The 27,673-nt window shown below is 35.9% G+C and overlaps 1 protein-coding gene and 1 long non-coding RNA gene across 2 annotated transcripts in view; one reads left to right on the top strand and one right to left on the bottom strand.

The window, feature by feature from the left end:
• The window catches only part of TMPRSS11D (transmembrane serine protease 11D), a 51,519-nt gene extending 37,332 nt beyond the window's left edge, over positions 1-14,187 (top strand). The window contains exons 6-10 of the mRNA XM_060655870.3: positions 713-751; positions 3,562-3,739; positions 9,250-9,509; positions 10,627-10,769; positions 13,815-14,187. Coding sequence (XP_060511853.1) covers positions 713-751; positions 3,562-3,739; positions 9,250-9,509; positions 10,627-10,769; positions 13,815-13,976 — 782 coding nt within the window. The 3' untranslated portion in view covers positions 13,977-14,187. The remainder of the gene's footprint in view (positions 1-712; positions 752-3,561; positions 3,740-9,249; positions 9,510-10,626; positions 10,770-13,814) is intronic.
• Positions 1-27,673, bottom strand: part of LOC144616046 (uncharacterized) — a 218,160-nt gene that overhangs the window by 189,993 nt on the left and 494 nt on the right. The window lies entirely within an intron of this gene.

Genomic DNA, 27,673 nt, shown 5'->3' with positions numbered 1-27,673 from the left:
TCCACCTGGAATACACTTTCACTGCTTGTCTACCTAGAAAATTCCTTTCAGGTCTTCAGAACACAGCTCATATGTTTTTCTCACCATGATAACTTGGTGAATATCTCAAGTAGCATGACCACCCTCTCCTTTCTCCTCTCTACTTCATACTTAAATTTATTTGAATGATTTTTTTAAATAATTTCTAAACTGTAAGTCATGTGAGGGCAGACCTCCTGTATTTTTCTCACTGTTACACCTGCAGTACTAAGAATTGTATCAGTTGAGTAATACAGATGTATCAATATATACCTACATATATATTCAGGTAAATGAAAACTTAACTTCTCTTATACGACTTATCACATCATATCTCAACAACTTGCTTATGTTTCTCTTTTCCCAACTAAACTGAGTGAATTGAAAGCAGGAATATCTTTTAAATATCTTTTAAGTATCTTTTAGTGTTTGATGAGAAAAAAGCACAAACTTAAGTATAGATAACAATAAATTGGGGGAAGACTGTAAACACACATTTCTAGGACTTATGACTCAGAGATTCTTTCAGCAGATCTGAGATGAAGCCTAGAAATCTGTATGTATCTTATCAGGCCCTAAGTGATTCTGATGGTGGTTGTCTAAAGACTACATTTAAGAAATTAAGACTACATGTAATAATATACAGTCCTTATTGTATTCATCTTACTCTCACTTTTTTTTTTTTTAACACCAGCAATTACTGACCAGGATACAGTGCATATGTTCACTCAAGGTAAGTTTCAAAATTACCTTATAAAAATGGTTTCCAAAATATAAATAGTAAACATTCAAGTATTTGCACTCTTTGTCAAGGTAGTTTCTATTGAGGTGTTATCTTTATTCTTACTTCACTCCTGTGGTCTGAGATAAGACATTGCTGATTCCAACGGCCAGTGGAGTGATGTGTAAGTTTTCCCCTCCTTTTAGAGGAAGGTGCTGGCAGCAATGACATTCTGTGTCAAGTCTGGCCTCAGGAAAAGTTTTTTTTGCAGCTTTGGGAAGCTTTTCCTGCCCCAGTTCTATGGTGGCACTCCCTTAGACTTATAAATTATGTTTGGTGACACCATTTATATGGCTTCTCCTAATCACCAGAATAGCTTGCTTTGTTGTGGATTTAGGTTAATCGAATAGTAAAAAAAAAAAAATTATAAAAAGTGATGTTAGTTTTAGGTCTCAAATCTTAAGGAAAAGTCACTACTTTCCAATGTTATTCTGTATACTCTCAGGCTAGGATAGCAGAAATATAATCCCTAGAAAACAGCTGTTTACTTCTCTGGCTGATGAAATATAGTTAGAAATTAGTTCAATGTACCTCAATAGCTGGCCTATCTCAGATACTTAAGTGATGTTACAAGGTAATGGTACCTTTTTCAACTTCATTTTATATTTAATTCATGCTTATTTTTAATGAAAATGTGCTTAAGTAATTTACTAGGGAATTTGGTTGAAGGATGCAGCAGAGGAACTTATGTTCTATGTATATTCTTTTTTTTTTTAAGTGTATTTATTTACTTTGTGAAAGACGGGGACAGGGGAGAGAGACAATTCCAAGCAGGCTCCACACTGCCAGGGCCCAGGTGGACACAGGGCTCAATCTCAGAACCGTGAGAGCATGACCTCAGCAGAAATCTAGAATCAGACCCTTAACTGACTGAGCCAACCAGGTGCCCCGTTCTTTGTATATTCTTAATGAAAGTCTGGAGGTCTGTAAGAAAAAAAAAATGCCTTTGGATGGATGTTCTATTGAAGTAGTGTCACTATTTTAGAGCAATAGAAGTTGTTGCTGATGATTTACTTCTTATTTCTTAGTAATAGACTAAACAAAAGGAAATAAATCATGGGAATGAGGATGAAGAGGGCTTGAATGATCATTTCAGCTTTGGCCATTGGAGTGTTCATGGGCTTTCTCCTTTAAGGCACTTAAATAAACCTCATCTAGATGCTTAGAAACCCTCAGTTACCCTCAAGAATATTCTGTGAAATATGCCCTTGAAAAATGGCACATTTGGTAATACAGAGTCAGTTACAGAGGTAGAGTGGAACTTCCATGATGAGCTGGATTACCACTATGGAGATTTCTTGATGAAAGCAGTTTTCCTCCAACTTCAATGTGGACATGAATCACTCATAAGAATGTAGCTTCTAATAAGTTCTGAGGATCTAACATGCAGCATGGTGACTACAGTTAATAATACGGTATTGTATGCTTGGAAGTTCTAAGTAGATCTTAAGCACTCTCATCACACACACAAGAAGAGTTAACTATGTAATGTGATGGAGGTGTTGGTTATCTTGATCTTGGTAATCAACAATGTATATGGATATCAACTCATCACACTGTACACTTTAAATATATACAATTATATTTGTCAATTAGTCCACAAATTTGGGGAGAGGGGGAATGCAGCTTCTGATTTTTTTTCCTGGTGTGGGTCTTAGAGTCAAGTTTTTTCAGCTTTGAGGTATAATTGACAAAATTGTACGATATTTAAAGTATACAACATTATGATTTGTTATACATATGCATTATGAAAAGATTCTCCCATCTAGTTAACATATTCATCACCTCACATATTTACTCCCACCCTTTTTTTGGTGAGAACATTTAAGTTCTACACTCCTAGCAAATTTCAATTATACAATAATGTTATCAACTATAATCATTATGTTTTGCACTAGATCCTCAGCAGAACTTATTCATCTTATAGCTGAAAGTTTGTCCCTTTTTACCACATTCTCCACATTTCCCCCATCCTCCAAGCCCCTGGAAACAACTTTCTATTCTTTCTTTCTAGGAGTTTGACTTTTTTTTTTTTTTTTTTTTTTTTTTAAGATTCCACATATAAATGGTATCAGGCCATTTTTGTCTGGATTTGTTTTTGTCTGGATTATTTTACTTAGCATGATACCCTCCAGGTTCATCCATATTCTTGCAAACAACAGGATTTCCTTCCTTTTCAAGGCTGAATAATATCCCTGTATGCATGTATGTATATACAAATATATATGTATACATCCCTTTGTGTGTGTATACACACACACACACACACACACACATTCTCTTGACCTATTCATTCATTGATAGACCCATAGGTTATTCTACACAGTGCCAACATGTCAACATTTTTAATAAACTTCCAGGGTATACCCATACTGCAGGTCCACAGATCATACTTTGGAGTAGCAAAGCTATATGGAAATTTCCTAGTGAACTTGTGGCCTGAGCTGGTATATCCAGCACTAACCTATCTTAACCCCCTTTGATGATGAATTTCAGAGAACTCTAAAGTTGCTCTAGAATTTGAAGTCTCTATGTCAATTAAGTTCAGAAATATTCTCTAAAATGCAGTATATAGGCAATAGTAGTCACAAAGGTACTCTAAAAAACAACACATTAATCTTGCTTTTGGAAAGGCTAGCCTGTTCTAAGGACAAATACACAAAAGACAGAAAAGCTATAAAAGATGGAGAGACTCGAACAGCATCTCCCAAATGTAAATGAATCATAATCTTCCCAGCACATTAATGCCTTTTTCTTATTAGGATGTGGGGCCCGTACAGACCTAATAACTCTGTCTGCAGAGAGGATCCTAGGAGGCACTAAGGCTGAGGAAGGAGACTGGCCATGGCAAGTCAGTCTACAGACGAATAATGTTCACCACTGCGGAGGCATCCTGATCAGTAGCATGTGGATCTTGACAGCAGCTCACTGCTTCAGAAGGTAAGGCTATAGCTTATCTACCCACCTGGGAACAACTGGGAGAGACAGATACAGGACTCCACCCTGGACTGAACATGATTGGATTATGCTAGAAATAATTGCATGTGGAAAAAAATTAATGAGTCTTTTCTGCATATTCATGATAGCAAAAACATTTTTTTTCCTCCTTCAGCTGGCTAATTTAAAACTATTTTTCTCTTTCAGGTAATAGTGTGCCATCATGGTAAAGAACAATGATCTATATGTAAGAGTGTTTAATTTAAATCCTAGCTATGAAAACTTGAGAAATTTACTGAACCTTTATAAGCCCTTTTTTTCCCTACATTAGGAAGATACTATTATCTGTGTCTTAGCCTTATTGATAGGGTTAGATACACTAATGCAAACATGTTAAGTGTTAGCAAAATTAATTGCTGTAGGAAATTTGCACATTACATCATATAAGCTGATCAGCAGGCTCATGGCTGATCTGAGACTGCCTTATGCCATTAACTAATTCTTTCAAAACAATTATTGAGTATCTACTATGAGCACAGTATTATCACAGAAGGTAATTAAACACTGCCTATACTTTAAGTGAGCCTACATTCTAGTGTTGGAGATAGACATACACAAAAATAATGATCAATAACAGTGAGTAGCATAAATAAAATGAATTTAAACAACTTCTAGAAAATTCTTCACTGATGTGACTAAAGGATAGTGCTAACATGAGGGTAATAAACTGCCAGTGGATAGTAGGATGCATAAACTTACTCATGATAAAACTTTAGACCTAGATGACTCAAATCTGTGAGGTTCAGACACACCTTATTATTGGAGCATCCTAGACCCTAACCGTTGCTGGGAATTAATCTCAAAACATTCACTAAGTGAAGACATCTAAACTCAAATGTGCCTCTGACCATATCTACTCTTTTCTCAGACTCACTCAATATCCATAGTCTAAAATCCAATTTACTACACACCCATAGCCCTCCTATTGAAACAATCCAAATTTCTTTCTCAAAGCATGAACCTTGAGCTCCAGTCAAACTGCATTATTCTCTTCCCCTGGATTCTGCCTACTTTTTCAGGTTTAAGAGCATTGTGCGCTAGACTTGTTAAACTTTACTCTCTTAATAGTTTTGTAACAGGCACTATATTATGCAGCAGTACCATCAAATCTGCAAAGGACTTCTTAGAAATAGTGAAGATTTTTCAGAATTCCAATACGAAGAAATGGAGGAAGGGATATTAACATTTTAGGGAGAAGAAGAAGATCGAGAAAATGCTCTTAAACCTGAAAAATAGTAAGAGAATAATGCAATCTGGCTGGAGCTAAAGGTTCAATCTTTATTTCCACTTGAAAGGCCAAAGAAGAACTATGGAACTAATTGATTTTAATCACTTCTGAGTGTGGGAACCAGAAATGCAAATGCTTGGATTTAGTATAACGAAGGATGTAATACATAAACAGTCTGCATTCTAAGCCCTATGCAGAACCAACTACCAAAAGCTAAGTAAAGGATATCACTATAATGAAAGTCACCATTATAAATATCATCAATGTTTACCAAAGTAATTCATGATTTTAACTTTTTTTTTTTAATTTATTTATTTGGAGAGACAAAGAGTGAGCAGGGAAGGGGCAGAGAGACGGGGAGATAAAGAATCCCAAGCAGGCTCTGCGCTGTCAGCACAAATCCCACAGACGGTGAGATCACGACCTGAGCTGAGATCAAGAGCCAGACACTTAACTGACTGAGCCACTGAGGCACCCCATAATTCATGATTTTAAATGCTTGGAACATCTTTGAATTATGCCTCCCCAATCCTTCTATTCACTACTAAATTGATCCAGGAAAGCTAACAAACTATGTGAACCTTATATTGGCACACTTCCAGTAGGCCTGATTGTCACTGAGAACCCATCAACGAGGATTTCTGGGGACACGGCCAGCCTTACATCAAGATATATAGATGTGATAAGGCCCTCCAAGAGTCCAAGAGAAGATTTTTGAGTTATCACTTCCCCTATGAAGTCTTCCCTGATGCTTTCTTCCTCCCCCATGGTACTCTCACAGAAATCTGCTCAATTATCTTTAGCAGTAGTCCCTGTGATTTATGATACTTAATTGTCTCATGTGGAGCTGCTCATCAACAGAGACCATAGTTATTTATATATTTTTAAGATTTTAAATTCCAGAAAGTTAGCATACAGTGTAATACTAGTTTCAGGTGTACAATATAGTGATTCAACACTTTCATACAACACCTGGTGCTTTTTAATCCTCATATCTATTTAACCCATCCCCCCACCCACTTCCTCTCTGGTAACTATCAGTTTGTTCTCTATAGTTAAGCCTCTGTTTCTTAGATTGTTTCTTTTTCTCTCCTTTTTCCCCTTTGCTTGGTTGTTTTGCTTCTTAAATTCCACATATAAGTGAAATCATGTTTCACTTAAATTCCACATATAAGTGAAATCATGTTTCATATAAGTGAAATCATAGTGTTTGTCTTTCTCTGACTTATTTCACTTAGCATAATACTCTCTAGCTCTATTCACATCATTGCAAAGGGCAAGATTTCATTCTTTTCATGGCTAATATTCCAGTGTGTGTGTGTGTGTGTGTGTGTGTGCGTGTGTGTGTGTGTACCACCTCTTCTTTATCCATTCATCAGTTGATGGACACTTGGGCTTTTTCCACAATTTGGATATTGTAGATAATGCTGCTGTAAACATTAGGGTGCATGTATCCCTTTGAATTAGTATTTTTGTACTCTTTGGGTAAATACCTGGTAGTGTGATTGCTAGATCATAGGATAGTCCTATTTTTTAAAATTTTTTTAATGTTTATTTATTTTTGAGAGGAGAGAGACAAAGTATGAGAAGGGGAGGAGCAGAGAGAGAGGGAGACACAGAATCTGATGCAAGCTCCAGGCTCTGAGCTGTCAGTACAGAATTTGCAACAGGGCTTGAACTCATGAACCTTGAGATCATGACATGAACCGAAGTAGGATGCTTAACCAACTGAGCCATCCAGGTGCCCCAGGGTAATCCTATTCTTTAACTTTTTGAGGAAACCAGAGTAGCTGCACTAGTTTGTATTCCCACCAACAATGCAAGAGGGTTCCCCTTTCTTCATATCCTCACCAACACCTGTTTCTTGTGTTGTTGATTTTAGCCATTCTGACAGGTGTGAGGTGGTATCTTATAGTTTTGATTTGTATTTCCCTGATGATCAGTGATGTTGAGCATCTTTTCACATGTCTGCTGAATGTATGTCTTCTTCGGAAAAATGTTCACGGCTTCTCCTCATTTTTTAATTGGATTATTTGTTTTTTGGGTGTTGAGATTTATTAGTTCTTTATATGTTTTGGCTAATAAACCTTCTACACTTTATCAAATATATCATTTGCAGATATCTTCTCCCATTCTGAAGGTTGCCTTTTAGCTTTGTTGATTGTTTCCTTCACTGTGCAGAAGTAATCCCAATAGTTTATTTTTGCTTTTGTTTCCCTTGCCTCAGGAAACATGTCTAGAAAGAAGTTGCTATGGCTGATATCAAAGAAGTTACCACCTGAGTTCTCTTCTAGGATTTTTATGGTTTCAGGTGTCACATTTAAGTCTTTCATCCATTTTGAATTTACTTTTGGCTATAGTGTAAGAAAGTGGTCTAGGTTCATTCTTCTGCATGTTGCTGTCCAGTTTTTCCAACAGCAACTGTTGAAGAGATAGTCTTTTTTCCCATTGGACATTCTTTCCTGCTTTGTGGAAGATTAGTTGGCCATACATTTGTGGGCCCATTTCTGGGTTCTCTATTCTGTTCCATTTATCTAGGTGTCTGTTTTTGTGCCAGTACCATACTGTCTTGATGAATACAGCTTTGTAATACAGCTTGAAATCCAGAATTGTGATGCCTCCAGTTTTGTTTTTCATTTTCAACATAACTTTGGCTATTCTGGGTCTTTTCTGGTTCCATACAAATTTTAGAATTGCTTGTTCTAGCTCTGTGAAGCATGCTGGTATTATTTCAATAGGGATTGCATTGAATATGTAGGTCGCTTTGGGTAATACAGACATTTTAATAATATTTGTTCTTCTAATCCATGAGCATGGAATTTTTCTCCATTTCTCTGTGTCTTCTTCAATTTCTTTCATAAGCTTTCCATAGTTTTCAGTGTACAGATTCTTTACCTCTTTGGTTAGGTTTATTCCTAGGTATCTTATTGGTTTTGGTGCAATTGTAAATGGGATTGATTCCTAATTTCTCTTTTTTCCTGTTTCATTATTGGTGTATAGAAATGCAACATATTTCTGTATGTTGATTTTGTATCCTGGGACTTTATTGAATTTGTTTATTAATTCCAGCAGTTTTTTTGTGGAGTCTTTAAGGTTTTCTACATATAGTATCATGTCAGCTGCAAATAATGAAAGTTATACTTCCTCCTTGCCAAACTGGATACTTTTTACGTCTTTTCGTTGCCTGATTCCTACAGCATAGTTATTTATTTATATTTTTATTCCCAGAGACTCATACTGTTTCTTATAGAAAGTAAACATGTAGTAATGACTTGTTCAACTATAACTAATGAAAATAATAGTTATTTCCACTGAGTGCTTACCTTGTATGCCAAACATTGTTTCAATACTTACAACTGAGTGAGGGCATATAATCAGTCACATTTTGTGCAAAAATAAACTGAGAATTAAAGATATGAAGTAAGTTGCCCTAAATAACACAGTTAATATATGGCATAGCCAAGATTTAAGTCTATTTTTTTTTTTATTTAACATTTATTTATTTTTGAGACAGAGAGAGACAGAGCATGAATGGGGGAGGGTCAGAGAGAGGGAGACACAGAATCTGAAACAGGCTCCAGGCTCTGAGCTGTCAGCACAGAGCCTGACGCGGGGCTCGAACTCACGGACCGCGAGATCATGACCTGAGCCAAAGTCGGCCACTTAACCGACTGAGCCACCCAGGCACCCCTAATTCTGATTCCAAAATCATGCTCTTATTCGTTTGCTGGAAGAAAGAAAAGGAAGGGAGGGAAAGAAGAGAACAATAGCTTTAAAATTTTCTCCGTACAGAGACTGATCAAAAGAAGTTCAATATGAAAAATTCATGTATTCGGTGGTTGTAAACTACTTTTTTCTTTAGAATTTTTAACTAGCATTCACTCTTACATAAGCTATTGTACATTATAAGATTATTTCCTGGACATATAATTTTTATTTCTGTATCACCTATATCTAAACTCCACAAAACTCTTAAATTGTTGTTGTGTGGATACATTTTATTTTTATTCAAGCTTAGGAGCAACACTGAGTTAATCAACTCTTCAATTCGCAGACCCTTTAGACAAATTGTCATTCATTTACTAACTATGTAATCCAGAAAATATATACCAAAGAGATACTGATCAAATAGTTGCTAGCCAGGAAAGGGATGGCAAACGCAAAATTCAAATATTTGAAATGCTCATAAATTCACAATTCAAAACACATTCTCGTATTTTTTTAGCTACCCTAATCCTCGTCAGTGGACTGTCACTTTCGGTGTTTCAACAACATTTCCTAAACAGAGAAGAGGAGTAAGGACTATTTTAATCCATAGCAATTATAACCCTGCAACTCATGAAAATGATATTGCAGCTATACAACTTGACAGAGGCATCACCTTTACCAAAGATATCCATAGGGTGTGTCTCCCGGAGGCTACCCAGAATATTCCACCTGGGTCTACTGCTTATGTAACAGGATGGGGATCTCAAGAATATGGCGGTAAGTGTCTCAGGAAAAATCAAACAACAACAACAACAACAACAACAAAATCTCCTGGGACTTGCTGTTATGTAATTAGGGAACACCTGAAGGACATGTTCTGTGGAAGGAACGATCCCATATTCTGATGAGTCCAACCTCTAGTTATTACTACATATCCTCAGCAAAGCAAAGCAGTGTCCCTAGAAATCACGGGGGATTCTCAAACACAGTAATAGGGAAACGTAAAATAAAAGTGGTGAAGAAACATGAGTTCTTCAATGAACCAGGGACTCTATAGGTCTCAAATGTCTCTCATATAAAGAAAATTTTTAATTTTGAAAAGAAGATTTTGATAGGTATTCTCTAAGGGTTTTAACACCCTCTAAGGTGTTAACAATCATTAAGGTGTTCTGAGATGAAATGAATTCTACCTCTAGAGCAAGAAACTCTACATACATGAGCATTGCTCACTCTTTGTTTACTGAATGAATAATGAGGGCAATGTAAAAGAACAAATAGGGCCATGGTGAAGAGAATATCAACCAGGGCGTGGAAGGACATAGCATTAACAATTTCCACATGCTTCAGCTCATGCTGTAGATTGTATCTCCAAGAAATAATATGAAGACTTAATTGTCCTAGAAAATACCTCATTGTGTTTTCACCACTGAAAGTAATTTGGTGTAATAGATAAAATGTGTGCCAATCATGAAAATGGCAGTGCCATTCTGAAGGAACATCAATACAAGTAAAATAAATTATTTCTTTAGCCTTGAAACCAGACTGGTTTCTCTTTCATTGGTAAATTAAAGTTTACTCAATATGTAATTTTCCAATTCAAAGTCAGTCAGTGAATAACTTAAATGCTACTAGTCAGTATTAAAATAGCAGATATGTTTTGCTCTTAAGGTCCAAGGGGCGCTGCATCACAAAGTAAGGCAAAAAAATAAAATTGATCTGTGTAGAGGGTTTATTCTTCTCTACTATGGGCATCTTTGCTGAAAAGAAACTCCCAATATATCTTCAATAGCCTGCTTTGCTAAATAAGATAGTGTTTTGGAGTACAGTTATTCCTTCCCATATTTGACATAGAATCATTAATTTACCCATTCCATTTCTGCTTTATACTTCACAGGTAGCACAGTTTCAGATCTACAGCAAGCACGGGTCAGAATAATAAGTAATGATGCATGTAATGCACCAACTAGTTATAATGGAGCTGTTTTGTCGGGAATGTTATGTGCTGGACTACCTCAAGGTGGAGTGGATGCATGCCGAGTAAGTTCAAAATAATGTTATCATGTCATCATCCAAGTTCATAAGCACTTACTGGCATGTGATACTGTGATAAGCATAGAGGTAACATAATTAGAATACACAACCCTGATCCTCCAAAAAATTGTTATATAGATTTTACAGTTAAAATTCTCTTATGAAATTGATCCAACGTTAATTTTAAGAACTTTCTTTGTGATTTTTAATATAAATAACACCTGAATATCAGCACCCTGAAGATAAAAAATGTACACAAAAAGCTTAGTTATTTCAGTCACAACAGTTTCTATAATTGTAAAACAGCACAAATGAGGGAGGGGGGAACTATTTAGATCGGTCCTGTCTTTTTTAACCAAACATAAAAATGAAAATAACTATGAAATTCTTACTTTAAAATAATTACAATAGGATTTTAATGCTAACATTTTTAATTAAATTATCTAAGCAATTAATGTGGTTATATCCTTTAATAGATTTTGATCCTATGTCTGAAATCCAACCTCATATAGTAACAGCAATAACTACTTAGTATCCAAAATTACATTTCTGGAATTAAGAAAAATTAATCTTTTCTTGGGGAATCTGCTGCTGTTTTGGGGGTGGGGGGAAATTGTATGCAGAAAAATCAAGTTTATTCTTTCCTCAAACAATGCTGACAGTTTTTTATTTCAATTTTTTTATTTCACTTTTTTATTTCAACTTAAATTCTAATTAACAGATATGGTAAAATTGGTTTCAGGTGTAGAATTAAGTGACTTATCACTTACAGACAACACCCAGTGCTTATCACAAGTGCCCTCCTTAGTGCCCTCCTTAGTACCTATCACCCATCTAGCACATCCCCCACCCACCTCCCTCCATCAAACCTCAGTTTGTTCTCTATCTTTAAGAGTCTCTTATGATTTGCAAACATTACTGACTTTTATATTTTAGTTCTCACATTCTTGAAAAAATGGGTAAGAAGTAGCTCTTCCACAGTTTTTTTCACATTTTGGGCATTTTCCCCTACATGAAACATTTTTATTGACCACAAGTTGTGTATAAATGGAGAGGAACTGTTTATCAGTTTTCAAGAAACCATTAATTACCCATTAGCCTTTTGTTCCCTTTAAGTGGAGATGTCTTTGTGATAGGAAACACTTCTTGTTCCACTTCCTATTTTTTTATTGCTAGTTCTGTAACAACAAATTCTCAAACTTCATAGTTTTCAAAAAAATTCACCAAATAAGTAACACACATCTACACTGACAATTCAGCATTAATTAGAACCGACTTAGGGAAACACATGAAATATAAAAGGGCATTACTCATGCCTTACTCAAAATGCCCCTTTCCTTCTGCATACACAATTTCCACTCTTCCCCTCAAGCCCGGATCAAGTCATCATGAAATTCCCCCTATGTGTTCCACTCTGGACCTCACTAATTTTCAGCTGAAATACTACAATACATAGAGTTTGTGCATCAGAAAGAACTAGCACTTTACAAAGGAGATTATGAGATCATACTTGTTTCAGTTCATTTATTCATAGAAATTGTATGTTTTCTGTGCACCAGATACAGTGCTAGCACAACTATGTGTTCCCTGCACTCATCAAGGCTATAGTCTAGAAGAGGGAACACAAGTTAAAATGCCTACACAACCAGACTGTGAAGCTGTCCAGATACAGGATAAATTGCATGTCCCTCTTAGTTTAACATCTGCTCGTCCACTCTTAGATATTATGCAGAGAAATTCCTTACTAGAAAGAATAGCAGCAGAAGCACAACAATGAAAAAGAACTGGGTAGCTGGAGCATGAACACACAACCTGAAGGAGGCAGGTGCCAATCAGCTGCATGCAGTGCTTGCCATGCGATTGGTGATTCACACACTGACCCTTCTCCCCATCTAAACCAGTAATTAGAAGAGCTAGCTACAAAGAGCAGTCAAATGAATAGCGAACCATTCTAAAAGCACACTTGATAATAGTTGGCTTTTATTAGTAGTACAGACTGTATGCCAGGCTATACTGGAAGTGTTACATGTATAAAACTCATTTAAACATATAGAAACATTACTCATAGATGAGGAAACTGAGATCAGAAAAGCTATTAAATAGTATACTGAAGGTCATATGGCTGAGAAGTGGAGAATTCTTCTTACCCAGTCTATCTAACTCCAGAACCCACAGACTCAATCTATCATGCAGCATGTAAAATGGACTAAATTTGTTTCCCCAGGTAGATTATTGCATGTACAAATATTTGTTGGTTGGGTTATTATAATTGGCCAGTATTTCATAAGGAGTGTTTTACTCATTGCCTTATAAATTTCTTTGTGATTATTCACCAAAGAATACTTTTTGATGATATATTATTATGCATCAGACACCATGCAGGTACTATGAATAGGAAGATAAATGAAACTTCATCCATTCAACAAATATTTGCTTAGCATCTCCTGTGAGTTAGAAGCTTAGGATATAGCAGGGTCCAGAATAAGTATGCCTTCCCTGGCAGACCTTACAGAATAACCAGAAAAACAGACACTGAACAAGTATCCTAAATGCTGTGAGTTTTGCAGCAATGTGTGGCTGTCACAAGGGGAATTGGTGCAAGGGAATAAGTTCAAACAGGCATACAATGTGTTTGCATAAAATAATATAGAAGTGGTGAAAGAGATACACACAAGATGTGGAACACAGGAAGTAAAAAACTAACCCAACCCAAAGCTAGAAGGGGTGGCGGTGGGAAAGAACAGCCCCGGGAAGGCTTCCTGGAGGAGGTAAAGTCTGGGATGGGAAGCTGTCCACCAGATGACTGAGGACAGTCTGGGAAACATGCACCTTGTCTTCTCACACCTGAGGAAGGAACAGTGTGTGTTCTTAAAGGATTTTGGTTAATTTTCACATGAAATTGGTACACTATTTCAACTTGCTGTAACATTTCACAAGAAATGTCAGATTATTTTTATTGTCATACTGGGTGTGACTTCTACTGACAGAAATAAACTCCTTAATACTTCAGGTTGGTCTCACACTTAAATTCAATCATTGTGTTTCTTTCAGGGTGACTCTGGTGGCCCACTAGTTCAAGAGGACTCACGGCGGCTTTGGTTCCTTGTGGGGATAGTAAGCTGGGGGGATCAATGTGGTCTGCCAGATAAGCCAGGAGTATATACACGAGTGACAGCCTACCGTGCTTGGATAACCGAAAAAACTGGGGTCTAGAGCAATAAAGGCATCTCTGTGGCAAAGTCTGTATGCAGGTGTATGTCTAAAATTCCAAAACCTTGCCTTTCAGCTGCAAAAGAACCTGAAGTTGCCCTATTTTAACCTCCTGTCACATAAATATTGTTTCGCAAACACAATTTGTTCTTTATTACTACAGATTTTGTTTTCTCAAGAAAGCTATATGAATGTTGCATAGTATTGTGGCTGTGTGCCAGGGGAAAGGTGTAAACTAGTTACAGAGGTAACAATTTTATTACAGTTGTGATAAGAGCTCATAGTGAGAAAAACAGATACCCTGAGAGAAGATATTAGAGGAATCTGGACAAGTCTGCGGCATTGGAGGAGTCTTCCCTGAAAAGTCTCACTGAAGCTGATAATGGTAGAATAATAGTCAAGGCAGCAAGAATAGCATGAGGAAATAAAAATCCTATTTATTTGAAATTTCTGGTTACTCAATAGGCGGTGTAAGTCCTAAAATTAAATATGTGAAGTCATTGTACAGCAATCTTAATTACCCTATAAGAACACACTCCCAAAGAAACTGAGGAATTTCAGGTATTTAAGATCAAAGCTAAAATAGTCACTGCTCAACTGAGACCCAAAGAATTATAATTTTTATGATGAATTTTATTAAAAATATCTTGGGGCGCCTCGGTGGCTCAGTCAGTTAAGTGCCTGACTCTTGGTTTCAGCTCAGGTTATGATCTCCACACTTCGTTGAGATCAAGCCCTGCATCAGGCTCTAAGTTGACAACATGGAGACTGCTTGGGATTCTCTCTATTTTTCTCCACCCCTCCCCACTCTCTTTCTCAAAATAAATAAATAAACTTTAAAAATATCTCTCATCTATGTGAAAGAGAGAATTTACTTCCTCTGTAAACTGATGAAATACACCTGTGCAACCTTCTTAAGTAACTTCCAACTATACAGCTTTTGAACAACTAAGTAGGAATAATCTTAAGAACTAAAGATCACCCCAGTGGTGGTCATTTTTGAGAATATAAGGACCCTCAATAGCTAAATCCAAGTAATGAATTTAAAGTCACATGTGAAGTTATTTTGCAAAGAGAAGGGTTAAACAGTTTAATTTCAATAAAACTGTCTTGGGGTGCCTGGGTGGCTCAGTCGGTTGAGCGTCCGACTTTGGCTCAGGTCATGATCTCATGGTCTGTGGGTTCTAGCCCCGCGTCGGGCTCTGTGCTGAGGCTCAGAGCCTGTGCCCAGAGCCTGGAGCCTGCTTCAGAGTCTGTGTCTCCCTCTCTCTCTGAGCCTCCCCCGTTCATGCTCTGTCTCTCTCTGTCTCAAAAATAAACAAACATTAAAAAAAAATTTTAAAAAATAAAACTGTCTTAGAAAAGAAATGTCTCTCTCCTTTTTTTCTCCCTTTCTCTTCCTTACACACACATTACCAATGAACGTAAATAAAATCCATTAAAATTTAATGGCACAGTAATTTATGTAGTTTGAATCATGAATGTAACTGAATTTTTATGGGATCCTGACATTAATTAAAGCTAGGTTATGCATGACCATCTATGTGTCAGGGCTTCCTCCTTCTAAAAGCTAACTCACAACACCTGGGCATCAGAACTACAACATGCATTGTGATAAAAACTTCTTGTATTTCCTCATGTAAATTGTGAAGAGACCTACAGTGGAGTCATTTACTTTTAAGGAAAAGAAGTTGAAAATTTAACTAACTTGGTGAAATGTGCAAATTATTGATACATGTCATTTCAAATAAACTCTTTTAAAACTATTTCCCTGCCTAAGAATTTATGGAAGTTATGATTTATGAATGGCAATCCAAACCATTTATTTAATTGGTTCTCCAACAAGAGAATTGCCAAGCCAACTCTAAAGGCTTGGTACTTTCTGCTGCCTTATAATCAAGCTCTATAACTGAGGCAAGCGTCCAGCCTGACACTCCCTGGCTTCACCTGGTGAGGACAATGTTAAATTGGTAATTTAGTGTAAGCCTAAAGGGGAGCATGTTTTTGTGTATAGGTGTGTTGGTGTGTACATGTTTGTGTGTGTGTGTGTGTGTGTGTGTGTACATGCCCCCACATATTCATAAACATTTTTATTTATTCCTATGTATTGAAAGCTATATAAAGTACTTATTTAGCAGAAAACAGAACAAATTCCATTTATTGAAAATAAAATATTATTTAGCAAATATGTTTATTTATAAGAGAAGGAATATCTGAGGACCTTCTTTATTTATTTTTAACGTACTAATGGGTTCCATGTTACTGACAGCTAAGTAACTCCATGAAAGCAATTTTAATATTTATGGGAGGTCCTAGAAGATTCAGGGGAAATATTTTATAATATCAAAAGGAGTCTTCCAGAGTACCACTTTGCCATGAATAATAATTACTCTCGTTTAAATGGGAATGGAACAAAGAACTTCTTAGATTATTTATCTAAATCTGTCATAGATTCTAATTTACACAATTCAATTTCTATTTTCCAGTTTGCTAAACATTAAATGGTTCAAACAGATCCAAAATAGTTGTTTTCTTTCCATTTTTCATATGTCTATGTAATCCAAATCTCAAAACACAGCCCTTTTCATTTCTAATCAATCAGTTTGATTAATCTCCTACGGGGAAAACAGATCTTTTCCCTGCATATTTCAAGTGATTCATTTCTATAAGCATCAGTTGTCTTTTTAAGGACAGGTCCCTTGTCAAGGGAGATACTTAAGCAAAATCTGGATGATCACCTGCAGAAATGTTTTAAAGGATTTCTGCAAAAGGTCAGGCTTAAAAATAGATTATTTCCATGGTCCCCTCCAGGCTAAGACTCTACTCACAATTAGGAAATAGTTTGGGGGAAGCATAAGATCTCTGAGAGAGAGAGGAATTTCAGAGTATTGGGACATTGTTTAAGCTGGTGCACCACGATAAAACATACATCATCTAGAGTAAATAAATCAAACCGATCAAAATTCAAATAAAGTAGAAATCCATTTTGGAGGGGGAAAAAAAAGCAACTGAATGAAACTAAGGAATTCAAAAAGCAAACAACTCTCAGGGCGTTTTCCAGGGTGGCCTCTACCTTTAACCTCCAATCATACAAATTAGACTGAAAGTACTAATGCAATAAAAATCAGGGAATACATTAATAAAAGGGTTTTTCCCTACAAAATTCATCCATCTAACCAGTCATTCATTGTTTTACCCATCATTTGTTTATCAATAGCTTTTGAGCACTTATAATGTGCCAAGCTTTATTCTGATCTAGTCAAGACAACTTCTAGGAAAGAACAAGCCAGGCAGAGAAACAAGCAAGTATAACTTGCCCTGAGATGACAAGTTTGTGAGTTCGAGGAACAGTAAGAAGTCAATGTGGTTGGAGTAAAACTACTGAAGAAAAACATGTGTTAGAGGAGGTTGAAGAAATAGGTACATGGGCCAAAGAAGTTTTGATTTTATTCTAAATTTGAGGGCAAGATTTTGGAGGAGAATCACAACACCTGAATTTCAGAACAACTACATTCACTGTGATGAAATCTTATACTTCCTCATGTAAATTGTGAAGTGACCTACGCTGAAGTCATTTACTTCATGGAAAAGAAGTGCAAATTTAACCAACTTGGTGAAATATATACACAAATTGTTGGTATACCTTATAACAAATAAACTCCTTTAAAATCATTTCCCTGCCTGAGTATTTATGAACATTATGATTTATAAAAAAAAAAAAAATCTAAAACAATTGATGTAATTGCTTCTCCAAAAAGAGGACTGCCAAGTAGACTCTAAAGGCTTTGCACTTTCTGCTGCCTTATATGATTAATTTTCTGTTTCCTAAAGATTAATATGACTACTCTAAGAGAAACAACTACAATACAAAAGTAGAAGGGAGAGGAGTCAGAAGACTATTGCAGGAACCCGGGGAAATGATGGGACTGACTTGGATTGAGGAGCTAATAGTGAAGATGGTGAAAAATACTTGAATTCAGGAAATATTTGCAGAAAAAAACAGCAGAAATTTCCGATAGACTAGATTTAGGGGCTGAGGGTAAGGGAGAAATCAAGGTTGACTCAAATTTTGAGCCTGAACAACTGAAAGGAAAATTTGGGAAGGGGATCCAGTTTGAGGATGGGGAATCAAGAGTTTCTTTCTGAATCTGTTACATTTGAAATGTACAAGCAATCAGGTCAGGAAAACAACTGTAAATTCATATCTGTCGCTCAGAGAAGGGATTGAACTGCAAATACGAATTTGATGGCATTTACACTTTTAGGCAAGTAGAAGCAAAAGCCATTTTGCGTGACTAAAAGAGAGAATGGGAAATACATCTTTTAGAAAATAAGGAAATGTCTGATGACCTCTATAAATATCCTGATGTCCTAAGATGAAAAAAGTTATTTTAGTATCGCACAAAAAAAGACTTAAAGAAAAAATGTGTTCAATTTGATTTTATTAAAATTAAGAATTTTTTATTATTCAAAAGACCCTATTAAAGAATAAAAAGGGGAAATGACAGAATGAGGGAAGATACTTACAATACACGTAACTAAACTGGTTAATACCTAAAATGCATAGGGAATTGTTACAAATCAATAAGGAAAATATAGGTAACTTGGTAAAAAAAAAAAATGGACAAAAGATTAGAACAGGTACATCAGAAAAAAGAAATCTGAATGGCCAATAAATACAATAAAAGGGGCTCAACCTCATTAGAAATAAAGAAAATAAAAAATAAAAGCATTATACCACAACTACACACCAACAGACAAAAATTGAAAGTCTGATAATATCAAGAACTGGCAAGGATGGAGTGGAGTAAATTGCTTTAATAAACTTGGGGAACTAGCAATTCCACTCCAAAGTGAATACACTAGAAATGGGCCCACATGAGCAGGAATATACAAAGCAGCATTACTCATAACAGCCAAAATAGTGACAACAAAACGACCATCAACAGTAGACTGGATAAGTAAATTCTGTTATATTCACACAAGGGATTGTCACAGACTCTGGGTCTAGAGTTCTCTCTTGTCTAGCAAGAAAGCAGGACCCAAGATTAAAATGTCAGAGATGGCTAATGTCCAGGAGAAGACAAGAGCCCCAATTAAGTGTCCTTGCTCCATTTTTATTAGGATCAGAAGGCTTACAAACATGGTGATGGACGCGCACAAAGAGACAGTGAAACTGTGAACATTAACTCATGGACGTGAAGGAAAGGGGGTTTTGAAGATATGCCAGGTTAGGGGGTTTGGGTTTAATACAAAAGAAAATCCTGGTGCTGGGCAGTTGGGTGGTAAGCTTGTTCACAGCAGACTCGAGGCACCACCTCTGTTTACCTAAACTGCTGGGGGCAAGAAAGACAGAACCTGTTCCATCAGGGTCAATAAGGCACCTTTCTTTTGCTAATTAGCTCCTCTTTGGGCAACTCTGCCCTGCAGCAGTCTAGAGCCCTATTTATTTGTTTACCTAATTTGGTCCTTCCCTCCTATGAAAGCAGCTTTCTGCTACAGTACTATATTGGGGGACGTTTCCTCCCTGAATACCTAATCTTTACCTCATATACCTTTGTTCTATATTGGGGCCTTTGCCCCACCCTCTCTATACCTATTTACTTAATCTTGTTTACCCAAACTTGGGTGTAAGCATCCTATGGCTTTCTAATTCTTTATGCCTTGTTAACCCATCAGTGCAGGCTCAGGGAATTCCTAAGCTTATTCCCCACAATGGATGATCATACAGCCACAAATATGAATAAACTAGAGCCACATTTAACAAAGTTGAACCTTAAAAACACAAAGTTAAACAAAAGAAACCAGCTGTTAAAAAATACATACTACTCCATTGATAGGTTTTTAAACTATATTGTTTAAGAATTTATTTTACTCATGAAAAACTATTTTCAAAAAAGCAAGACATCTATTCCCAAAAAATATAAAACAATATTTACCTTTAGGGGACAGGGTAGAACTGTACCTAAGAAAAGAAAGGCAGAGAGCTGCTGGTTGGTTAGCATACCTATGTGGATATTTGCTTTATGGTAAGTCATTAAGTTGTACATTTATGTTTTATGTGCTTTCCTGTATGTATATTATTTTTTTCATCTCTGATAAAGAACAGTTATCAGCATCCTCAGGCATAGTGAGGGAAAACAAAAATTCTCAGGTCATTCAGAAAAGAGCGCTTGAAGGAAATATATAAAACTGTTTAAAAAGTATATATCATTGTAGATAGCAGAAAAAGCATTTTCCTATTGATGATCCACATTAATATTTTGATATTGCTTTCATTTGAATTTTTATAGATCTAGCAGGATTGTCTATCAATGTTAACATTGTTAAGAAACATTTCTAGTGTGCATGGTACTATTTCTTATGCAATTAGGAATTTTCCTAATATATAAATTTGGGGATAAAATTTAAAAAAATATATAATCTCATTTTTTAATAATAAAAGCTCAAATGATTCAGAGATTGTTAAATAATTGCATTTGCAATAATAAAAAAGTAAAACTGTTTTAAGTTAAAAAAGCCTGTATTTTTTTCTATGTGTTTGTAAATAGAATATTTGTAATAGTCCTTAGAAAAGTACTTTAAGTGATTCATTGACCCCAAGTTTTTTTTGTTGGTAATTTTCTACCTTACCATTTTTAGTCTTCTCTAAAAAAAGCTTACAAAATCAGAAAGAGCATTTTATAGCCTTTATCATTTTCAGGGCTTTCATAGAAAAAGTCTTGAAATAAGCATCCTTTAATATTCTAACCATTTCCATTTTAATGGTTATTTCAATTTATTTTCCTGCTTTTGTTCTACTAGTCAAGGAAAATGGTCAGGGTTTCCCATCAATCTTTACTTGATTTGCAACAGGGAAAGAAACTATCAAATATAGTAGCTGAGTCTGACTTTAAGACACTAATATATGCTCAGAAGAGATAAATTCAGTAAGTCCCCTGGATATAGTTATATATTTAGATGTTTGTACTCATGGCAGGGAAAATCGCCTAAACCTGTTTCATCTAACTTTCTAAACTATCATAAACTTATAATTTTTAACAGTAGTTTTCATTGCAGGAATCCAAACTAAAGAGAAGCTTTATTGTGGTAGAGTCTTATATATACATTTTTATTTATTTATTTTTTTTTTAATTTTTTTTTTAACGTTTATTTATTTTTGAGACAGAGACAGAGCATGAACAGGGGAGGGTCAGAGAGAGGGAGACACAGAATCTGAAACAGGCTCCAGGCTCTGAGCTGTCAGCACAGAGCCCGACGCGGGGCTTGAACTCACGGACCGCGAGACCATGACCTGAGCCGAAGTCAGCCGCTCACCCAACTGAGCCACCCAGGTGCCCCTTATATATATATTTTTAGATGACAACAATATAAGATAAATTTGATAAACAGCTGTGATACTATTAGTCTAACTATTATGGTCCAACGTTGGATATTAGACATTATCAGACATTTTTGCATATTGTTATTTTTAGAAAAAGATAAGGAAATAAATTCAACCCATAAGATGATCTGATGGTCACATTAAGTTGAAGAAGCAGGGGTTCAAACTCCAGATAAAATGTCAGAAGTCAATTGAAGTGACCAAGCCCACACAGTAGGAAAAGGCAGAGACTGCTCAACTGCTGGTTCTGTGACTCAGACCAATGCTCTCCATCTGTGTGCACCACCTCTCACCATCCACTTACACTATTCTTCCACTCACATTGGTCTACTAAAGGACCATGGTAGGTCATAGGCAGTGTTTCCATTTCCTTATCTGTAAGGCTTCAACAATAATTTTCCCTACTTCATAGCGTTTTACTTCAGGTAAAGTGAGCATTTTAATAAATTGTATGAAACAAACCATATAAAACTTATTAAGAAAAAAAGATTTAAAAATAGAGTTAAAAATAACTCTGAGCCAAAAAGAAATTTTTAAGTGGGAATTTTTGCTCTAAAGTTATACAATCAAGTAATACATTGCACCACCAGGTATATATTTTAAAAAACTATTTTTTATTAATCCTTGATTTTAATTTTAAGCAAGACCTCTTTTTCTAAAGATCTAATCACACTCAAAAAAGAAATGTCCTTCTTTAGCAGGAAGCACAAAATCCTTTTATTTTTGCAGTTTCTAATCCTATTAGGTGAAAGATTTCAGTTCCCTCCAGTATGGTTGGGTAATTAAATAAAGTCTATCTCTTTTTGAGCAGAATGCACTGAGCTCCTTTTCAGAATTCATGCCAGACAAAACCAGGAAAAATTAAAGTGTGAAAGCTTCAAAGTTCACACTCTGCTGTTACCAACCATTTACATTTTCTCATTAAGTGAAATTAACGTCAAATCTCCCCTTTTACACACACAGATCAGGCAAAGTGCTTTCCTTAAGTTAGTGTGGAAGAAAATAAGTTCTCATAAAAATACCTTCTGGATCTCTTTCTTTGATTAAAGAAATAAAGCCAGAAATATTATGAAATGAGCTTCTGTTACATTACAATACTCATTTGGGTAGAATTCATGAAGTAAAGACAATTTCTCTGAATTCTAACATAAATATATTGGAAGTGTGGTCGTTAACATATTAGGCCTGCCCTACCACTAAAGCCTATAGATAATCCAAAAGGGCCTCGATTCTGTTAAAACTTGCTCCAGATGAAAGTTTTATAAAGATAGCTGTTTTTACTGGCAGTAGTTTTGTAAGGAAATTCCCACATAAGCAGATTTGCTGGGTTACCCCAGTTAAACACATGTATTCACAGTCTTGACCAATTTTGAGGTTGCTTCAGCTAAGAAGATTTATTTTATTCTAGGATTCACACATATTTCTCACTAGCTGCTCTACTTCGTTAGAGGCATTTGTCTGTGATAAGTAGAAACGATAGGAGCAAAAATTCATTTTTTTCCAGGAATTTTTTGGAAAATAATGTATGACAATGGAACAAGCAAAGGTGACTGATACTCTACTCATTGGAAGGATGAACTGAAATAATAAGAGTAATGGTAACAGTGGTAGTTATAATAGCTGATTTTGCTTCCATAGCTGACGTAGCAGTTGGTAGCTACTCCCATCTACTAACCACCAGGTCTCACATATAACAAACCCAGGAGAGGTATTATTATTACAACTGTGTATAAGAAGCTAAGGTTCAGAGAAGTTCAGTAAAATGTCTGAGATCACAGAACTGTTATATTGCAGAGTTAGGATCTCAAGGCAGTTTTTCAGATTCTAAAGCCTATATATTTATCCTTTAGAAACTAATCGTTAGCATGATTTGAATTTCACGTTATTTTTATTTTCCAAACTCTGATTTTTAACCTAGGAATCAGAATATCTAAATACAATTTCCTCTACACTGTGATAGTCATCTTCTCACCAGTGCCCTCCACATTACGAGAGTCACCATGTTTTGATAATTTAGATTTTTCTGAAGTTTTTATGTATTCACATCTGTTATCATCAACAAACATACCCTAGCTGTAATTCAAATTGGTACCTTCAAAATCATTACACTCAGAAGGCTTAGCGAATTTCTTTGTTCTTCCTCATGTGTCTCTCTCTAAACATATTCTCACTCTCAGTGTGATGATATAACACATATGCCTCTTTTTGGAACCATGCAGCTTCCATCTGTAAGCATCCATTAAAGCTGGCCCGTTTTCCTCTTTCCCAGGCTCAAATATGCCCACAGTGCCCTTGAAGCCATTCATAAGCCTCACCACTATGACACCTATCTTCACATGGAGGCCACAAATCTCTGGAGATTACCCTAAACTTCTAACCCTTGTGAATGATGGCGATGTCTGTGCAGGGGCAGAAAGAGTAGCTTCTCAGTCTTCCCCCAATCCTGTGTCACACTTCTTCATAACAGAGGATTCTCAGATGGGGTCCAGAGTCTCAAGAGACAGCTCTTCAACATTTCATTCAGCTTTTATTAATCACCCGTTCCTGAAAATTTCCCTAACTCATTATATCAAAATGTTCTGTTCGGGACCTTGACTTCTCTAAGAAATGACAGTCCTGGGGACCTAAAGCTTCCCCTGAACTCCCTCTGGGCACTGCCTCCAATAAACTCCCCTCTCTAAAAGAAAGAAAACTAAAGCTTCCATACATATCAATACAATGAAAACAGATGGTGAGAGGGAATCCAGGATGAAGGTTTGAGGGGTGTTCGTAAAAGCTTCAGGGCTTCAGGTTAAGTTAGCTAGAAGTAATGTTCTATTATAGTTTTAAACTACTCTATCTTCCTCTGCACATGTAGTTGACTGAATCACACTTTATCTGTAATTTCTAAACTTCTTTTCTAGTTCTAATGATGTCCTAACTCCATACCATTTACACTTATGATGGGCCACCTGAAAAATCCTGCTCTTGCTTTTCTTGTTTAGATTTATGCATTTTTCATGGAGTGATTTCACTAACATTTTGTTTATACTGAATGGTCTTAGGATTCAATACTGTTTCTTTTTGACCTTAGATATATCACTTTCTCTCTACTTTTGAGAGTCAGAGCCATTTAATAAGGTACAAATTTTAATGAACTGTTAAAATCATATAAATAGGGGTGCCTGGGTGGCTCAGTCGGTTGAGCATCTGACTTCAGCTCAGGTTGTGGTCTCGCAGTTTGTGAGTTCAAGCCCCACGTTGGCTCTGTGCTAACAAACAGCTCAGAGCCTGGAGTCTGCTTCAGATTCTGTGTCTCCCTCTCTCTCCCTCTCCCCTGTTCATGCTTTGTCTCTCTCTGTATCTCAAAAATAATGTTAAAAAAATTTTTAAAATAAAAAAATAAAATCATATATAATAAAGATTATTTTTAAGAAATCAACACTAGCTCCAAAGATAGGTGTATACCACCCATTTGGACTAATTGAAAAGAAAAAAACTTTAAAATTATTCTCTGATGTTATAATCTATATAATTATATTATTCTGGTAAAAAAAAAAAAAAAGATATCTTATTTGGTTTATAGCACTTCTCAGAACGTGGACACTTTGCTCTTCTAAAATCTGAAGCTTTTACGACCCCTTCTCTAAAACTTTTCTGTATACACTTCTCAAATTTGTTTTATATAAATTGCCCGTAACTTCATTTTTTTTTTCTTTTCTCAACCTTGGCTCAGGAAACATTGGTTACAGCACAAACTGCCCTTAATTTTATGGTAACATTTATCCAATTCAGAGATTAAAATGAAGACTTCCTTTCTTCTCCACCAATTCTAGAGACCCAGAGGTAAATGTGACTTTCATTTTTTCATATAATCTGGGGGATAAATGCCAACATAGAGATATAGTATTGTAGGGTTCTGCTCACTGGTAACATTAAGAAAATTAGAGGGGCGTGTGGGTGGCTGAGTTAAGCACCTGACTCTTGGTTTCACCTTAGGTCATGACCTCAGTTTTGTGAGTTCGAGCCCCATGTCTGGCTCTGCGCTGACTGTGGGGCCTGATTAGGATTCTCTCTTTCCTTCTCTTTCTGTCCTTCCCCTGCTCATCCTATCTCTGTCTCACTCACAATAAACAAACTTAAAAATTTTTTTAAAAGAAGAAAATTAGAAAATAGTAACTGTGTCATGAAAAAGAGCTCTCTAAATAGAGGGATTCTTTCACTCTGCCCCCCCAAAAAAAGAGATTTTTATTATGCTCCTCTAAAGAATGTTCTTAAATTAGTAACATTGAAAATTTCTAAATAATTTAAAAGTGGACCAAAGAAAGACTCTAAATGAGGCAAAGAAAAGGAAGGAATAAGAACTAGAGGGTCAACAATCTAAAAGAATATTCTTCAGGACAATGTTTACTTTAAGCAAACTTGAAATTAGCCATCAATTAAAAGAAAATATTGACCGATGTTTGAGTATATATTTTCAATTACTTATGTACATATGGAAAAGTCCGATAGGATCCTACACTGTGACACACTGGATTTTAATTGTTCAGTAAGTTTTAACCACTTAAAACTGCAAGATTTGTGTATGTGTATTTACATATTAGGTTTCTTATATTGAAATATATAATCATTGGGACTGAGCAGACAAAAATACAGGGCAGTTGACCTCATGTCACACGTCACAGCTTCCTCATGAAATGTACACAATCACGCAATACATGTATACAAACATTCCACAAAATCCTTGTTGGAATAAATTTTCTTAGTTTTTGTTTTTTTTTTTAACGTTTATTTATTTTTTGAAAGGCAGAGAAAGACAGAGTGCGAGCAGGGGAGGGGCAGAGGGAGACAGAATCTGAAGCGGGCTCCAGGCTCTGCGCTGTCAGCACAGAGCCCGACACGGGGCTCGAACCCAGGAACCCTGTGATCATGACCTGAGCCAAAATCAGATACTTAACCAACTGAGGCACCCAGGTGCCCCTAAATTTTCGATGAATTAAAATGTATTTGACTTTTATCTCAGAATTCCCATCATGATGCATAACAGATAATAGACATTTAATAAATATTTGCCAAAGGAATGAATGAATGAAAGTTAAAATCCAGTGACATTAAAAGGAAAATTAAATTTCTTCTCATAGTAGATGGAGATTGTAGCCACAGGAAATTTAATTTTATATGCAGCTATTTTTTTATCATGGTTTCTAAAATCAAAATACATTTGGAAAAAAAAACAAACAGAATGCACTTGTTTCAAACTTTAGTGAAATTCTTTCAAAAAAATTTTCTTAGTATACAGGTTGAGTTAGAAAAGGCTGTAGTGCTAATGGATCAGCTAGGTACACACAGAGACATGAACACAGATATAAACACTTTCAAATACATACAATTATATAACTTAAAGGAATTATATATCTCTATAGAAACACAATCATATGCACAATAAAAAAAGTATTTTGAGGTAAGAAGAGAGAATTTGACTAATATCTGTTTTTATGAGTTAGCCATTTTTTACAAAAATATTTAAAAATATGAATTACCGGGGCGCCTGGGTGGCGCAGTTGGTTAAGCGTCCGACTTCAGCTGGGTCACGATCTCGCGGTCCGTGAGTTCGAGCCCCGCGTCAGGCTCTGGGCTGATGGCTCGGAGCCTGGAGCCTGTTTCGGATTCTGTGTCTCCCTCTCTCTCTGCCCCTCCCCCGTTCATGCTCTGTCTCTCTCCCAAAAATAAATAAAAAACGTTGAAAAAAAAATTTAAAGATATGAATTACCAACAATTAGTGTGCATTAATATATTATTATTATTAATATATAATAAAAACCATAAATACTATTTCTCAAATTGTGAGTTGCACATATTCCAGGATTACCTCTTAAACTAGTTTTCTAGATATTGTAAATAAAAATTTTTGCATAGAACAATGTCTTCTAAAATGGCTTATTATGTTTAAAAGCTAATAATATTTCCTCTTTCCTAAGTGCCTTTTAAACATTGAAGTATTTTTGTTTTGTCTTCTGTGGTTTTCCCAACCTTCCTTTCATTAAATGTATTCCATTAGAAAACTGGATAGGAAAGTAACTTTATTTTTTTTCCTTCATTTCATTTAGGGACTCCTGGGTGGCTCAATCCGTTAAGTGTCTGACTTCAGTTCAGGTCATGATCTCCTGGTTTGTGGGTTGGATCCCTGCATGGGACTCTGTGCTGACAGCTCAGAGCCTGGAGCCTGTTTCATATTCTGTGCCTCCTTCTCTCTCTGTCCCTCCCCTGCTCACTCTCTCTCTCTCTCAAATAAACATTAAAAATTTTTTAATAAATAAAATGGATTCATTTAAAATTT

The sequence above is a fragment of the Panthera onca genome, chromosome B1 (genome assembly GCF_046562875.1).
Source record: "Panthera onca isolate mPanOnc1 chromosome B1, mPanOnc1 haplotype 2, whole genome shotgun sequence".
NCBI lineage: Eukaryota > Metazoa > Chordata > Mammalia > Carnivora > Felidae > Panthera > Panthera onca.
Note: the sequence above shows the minus strand (reverse complement) of the source record. Positions and strands in the feature narration are given on the sequence as shown.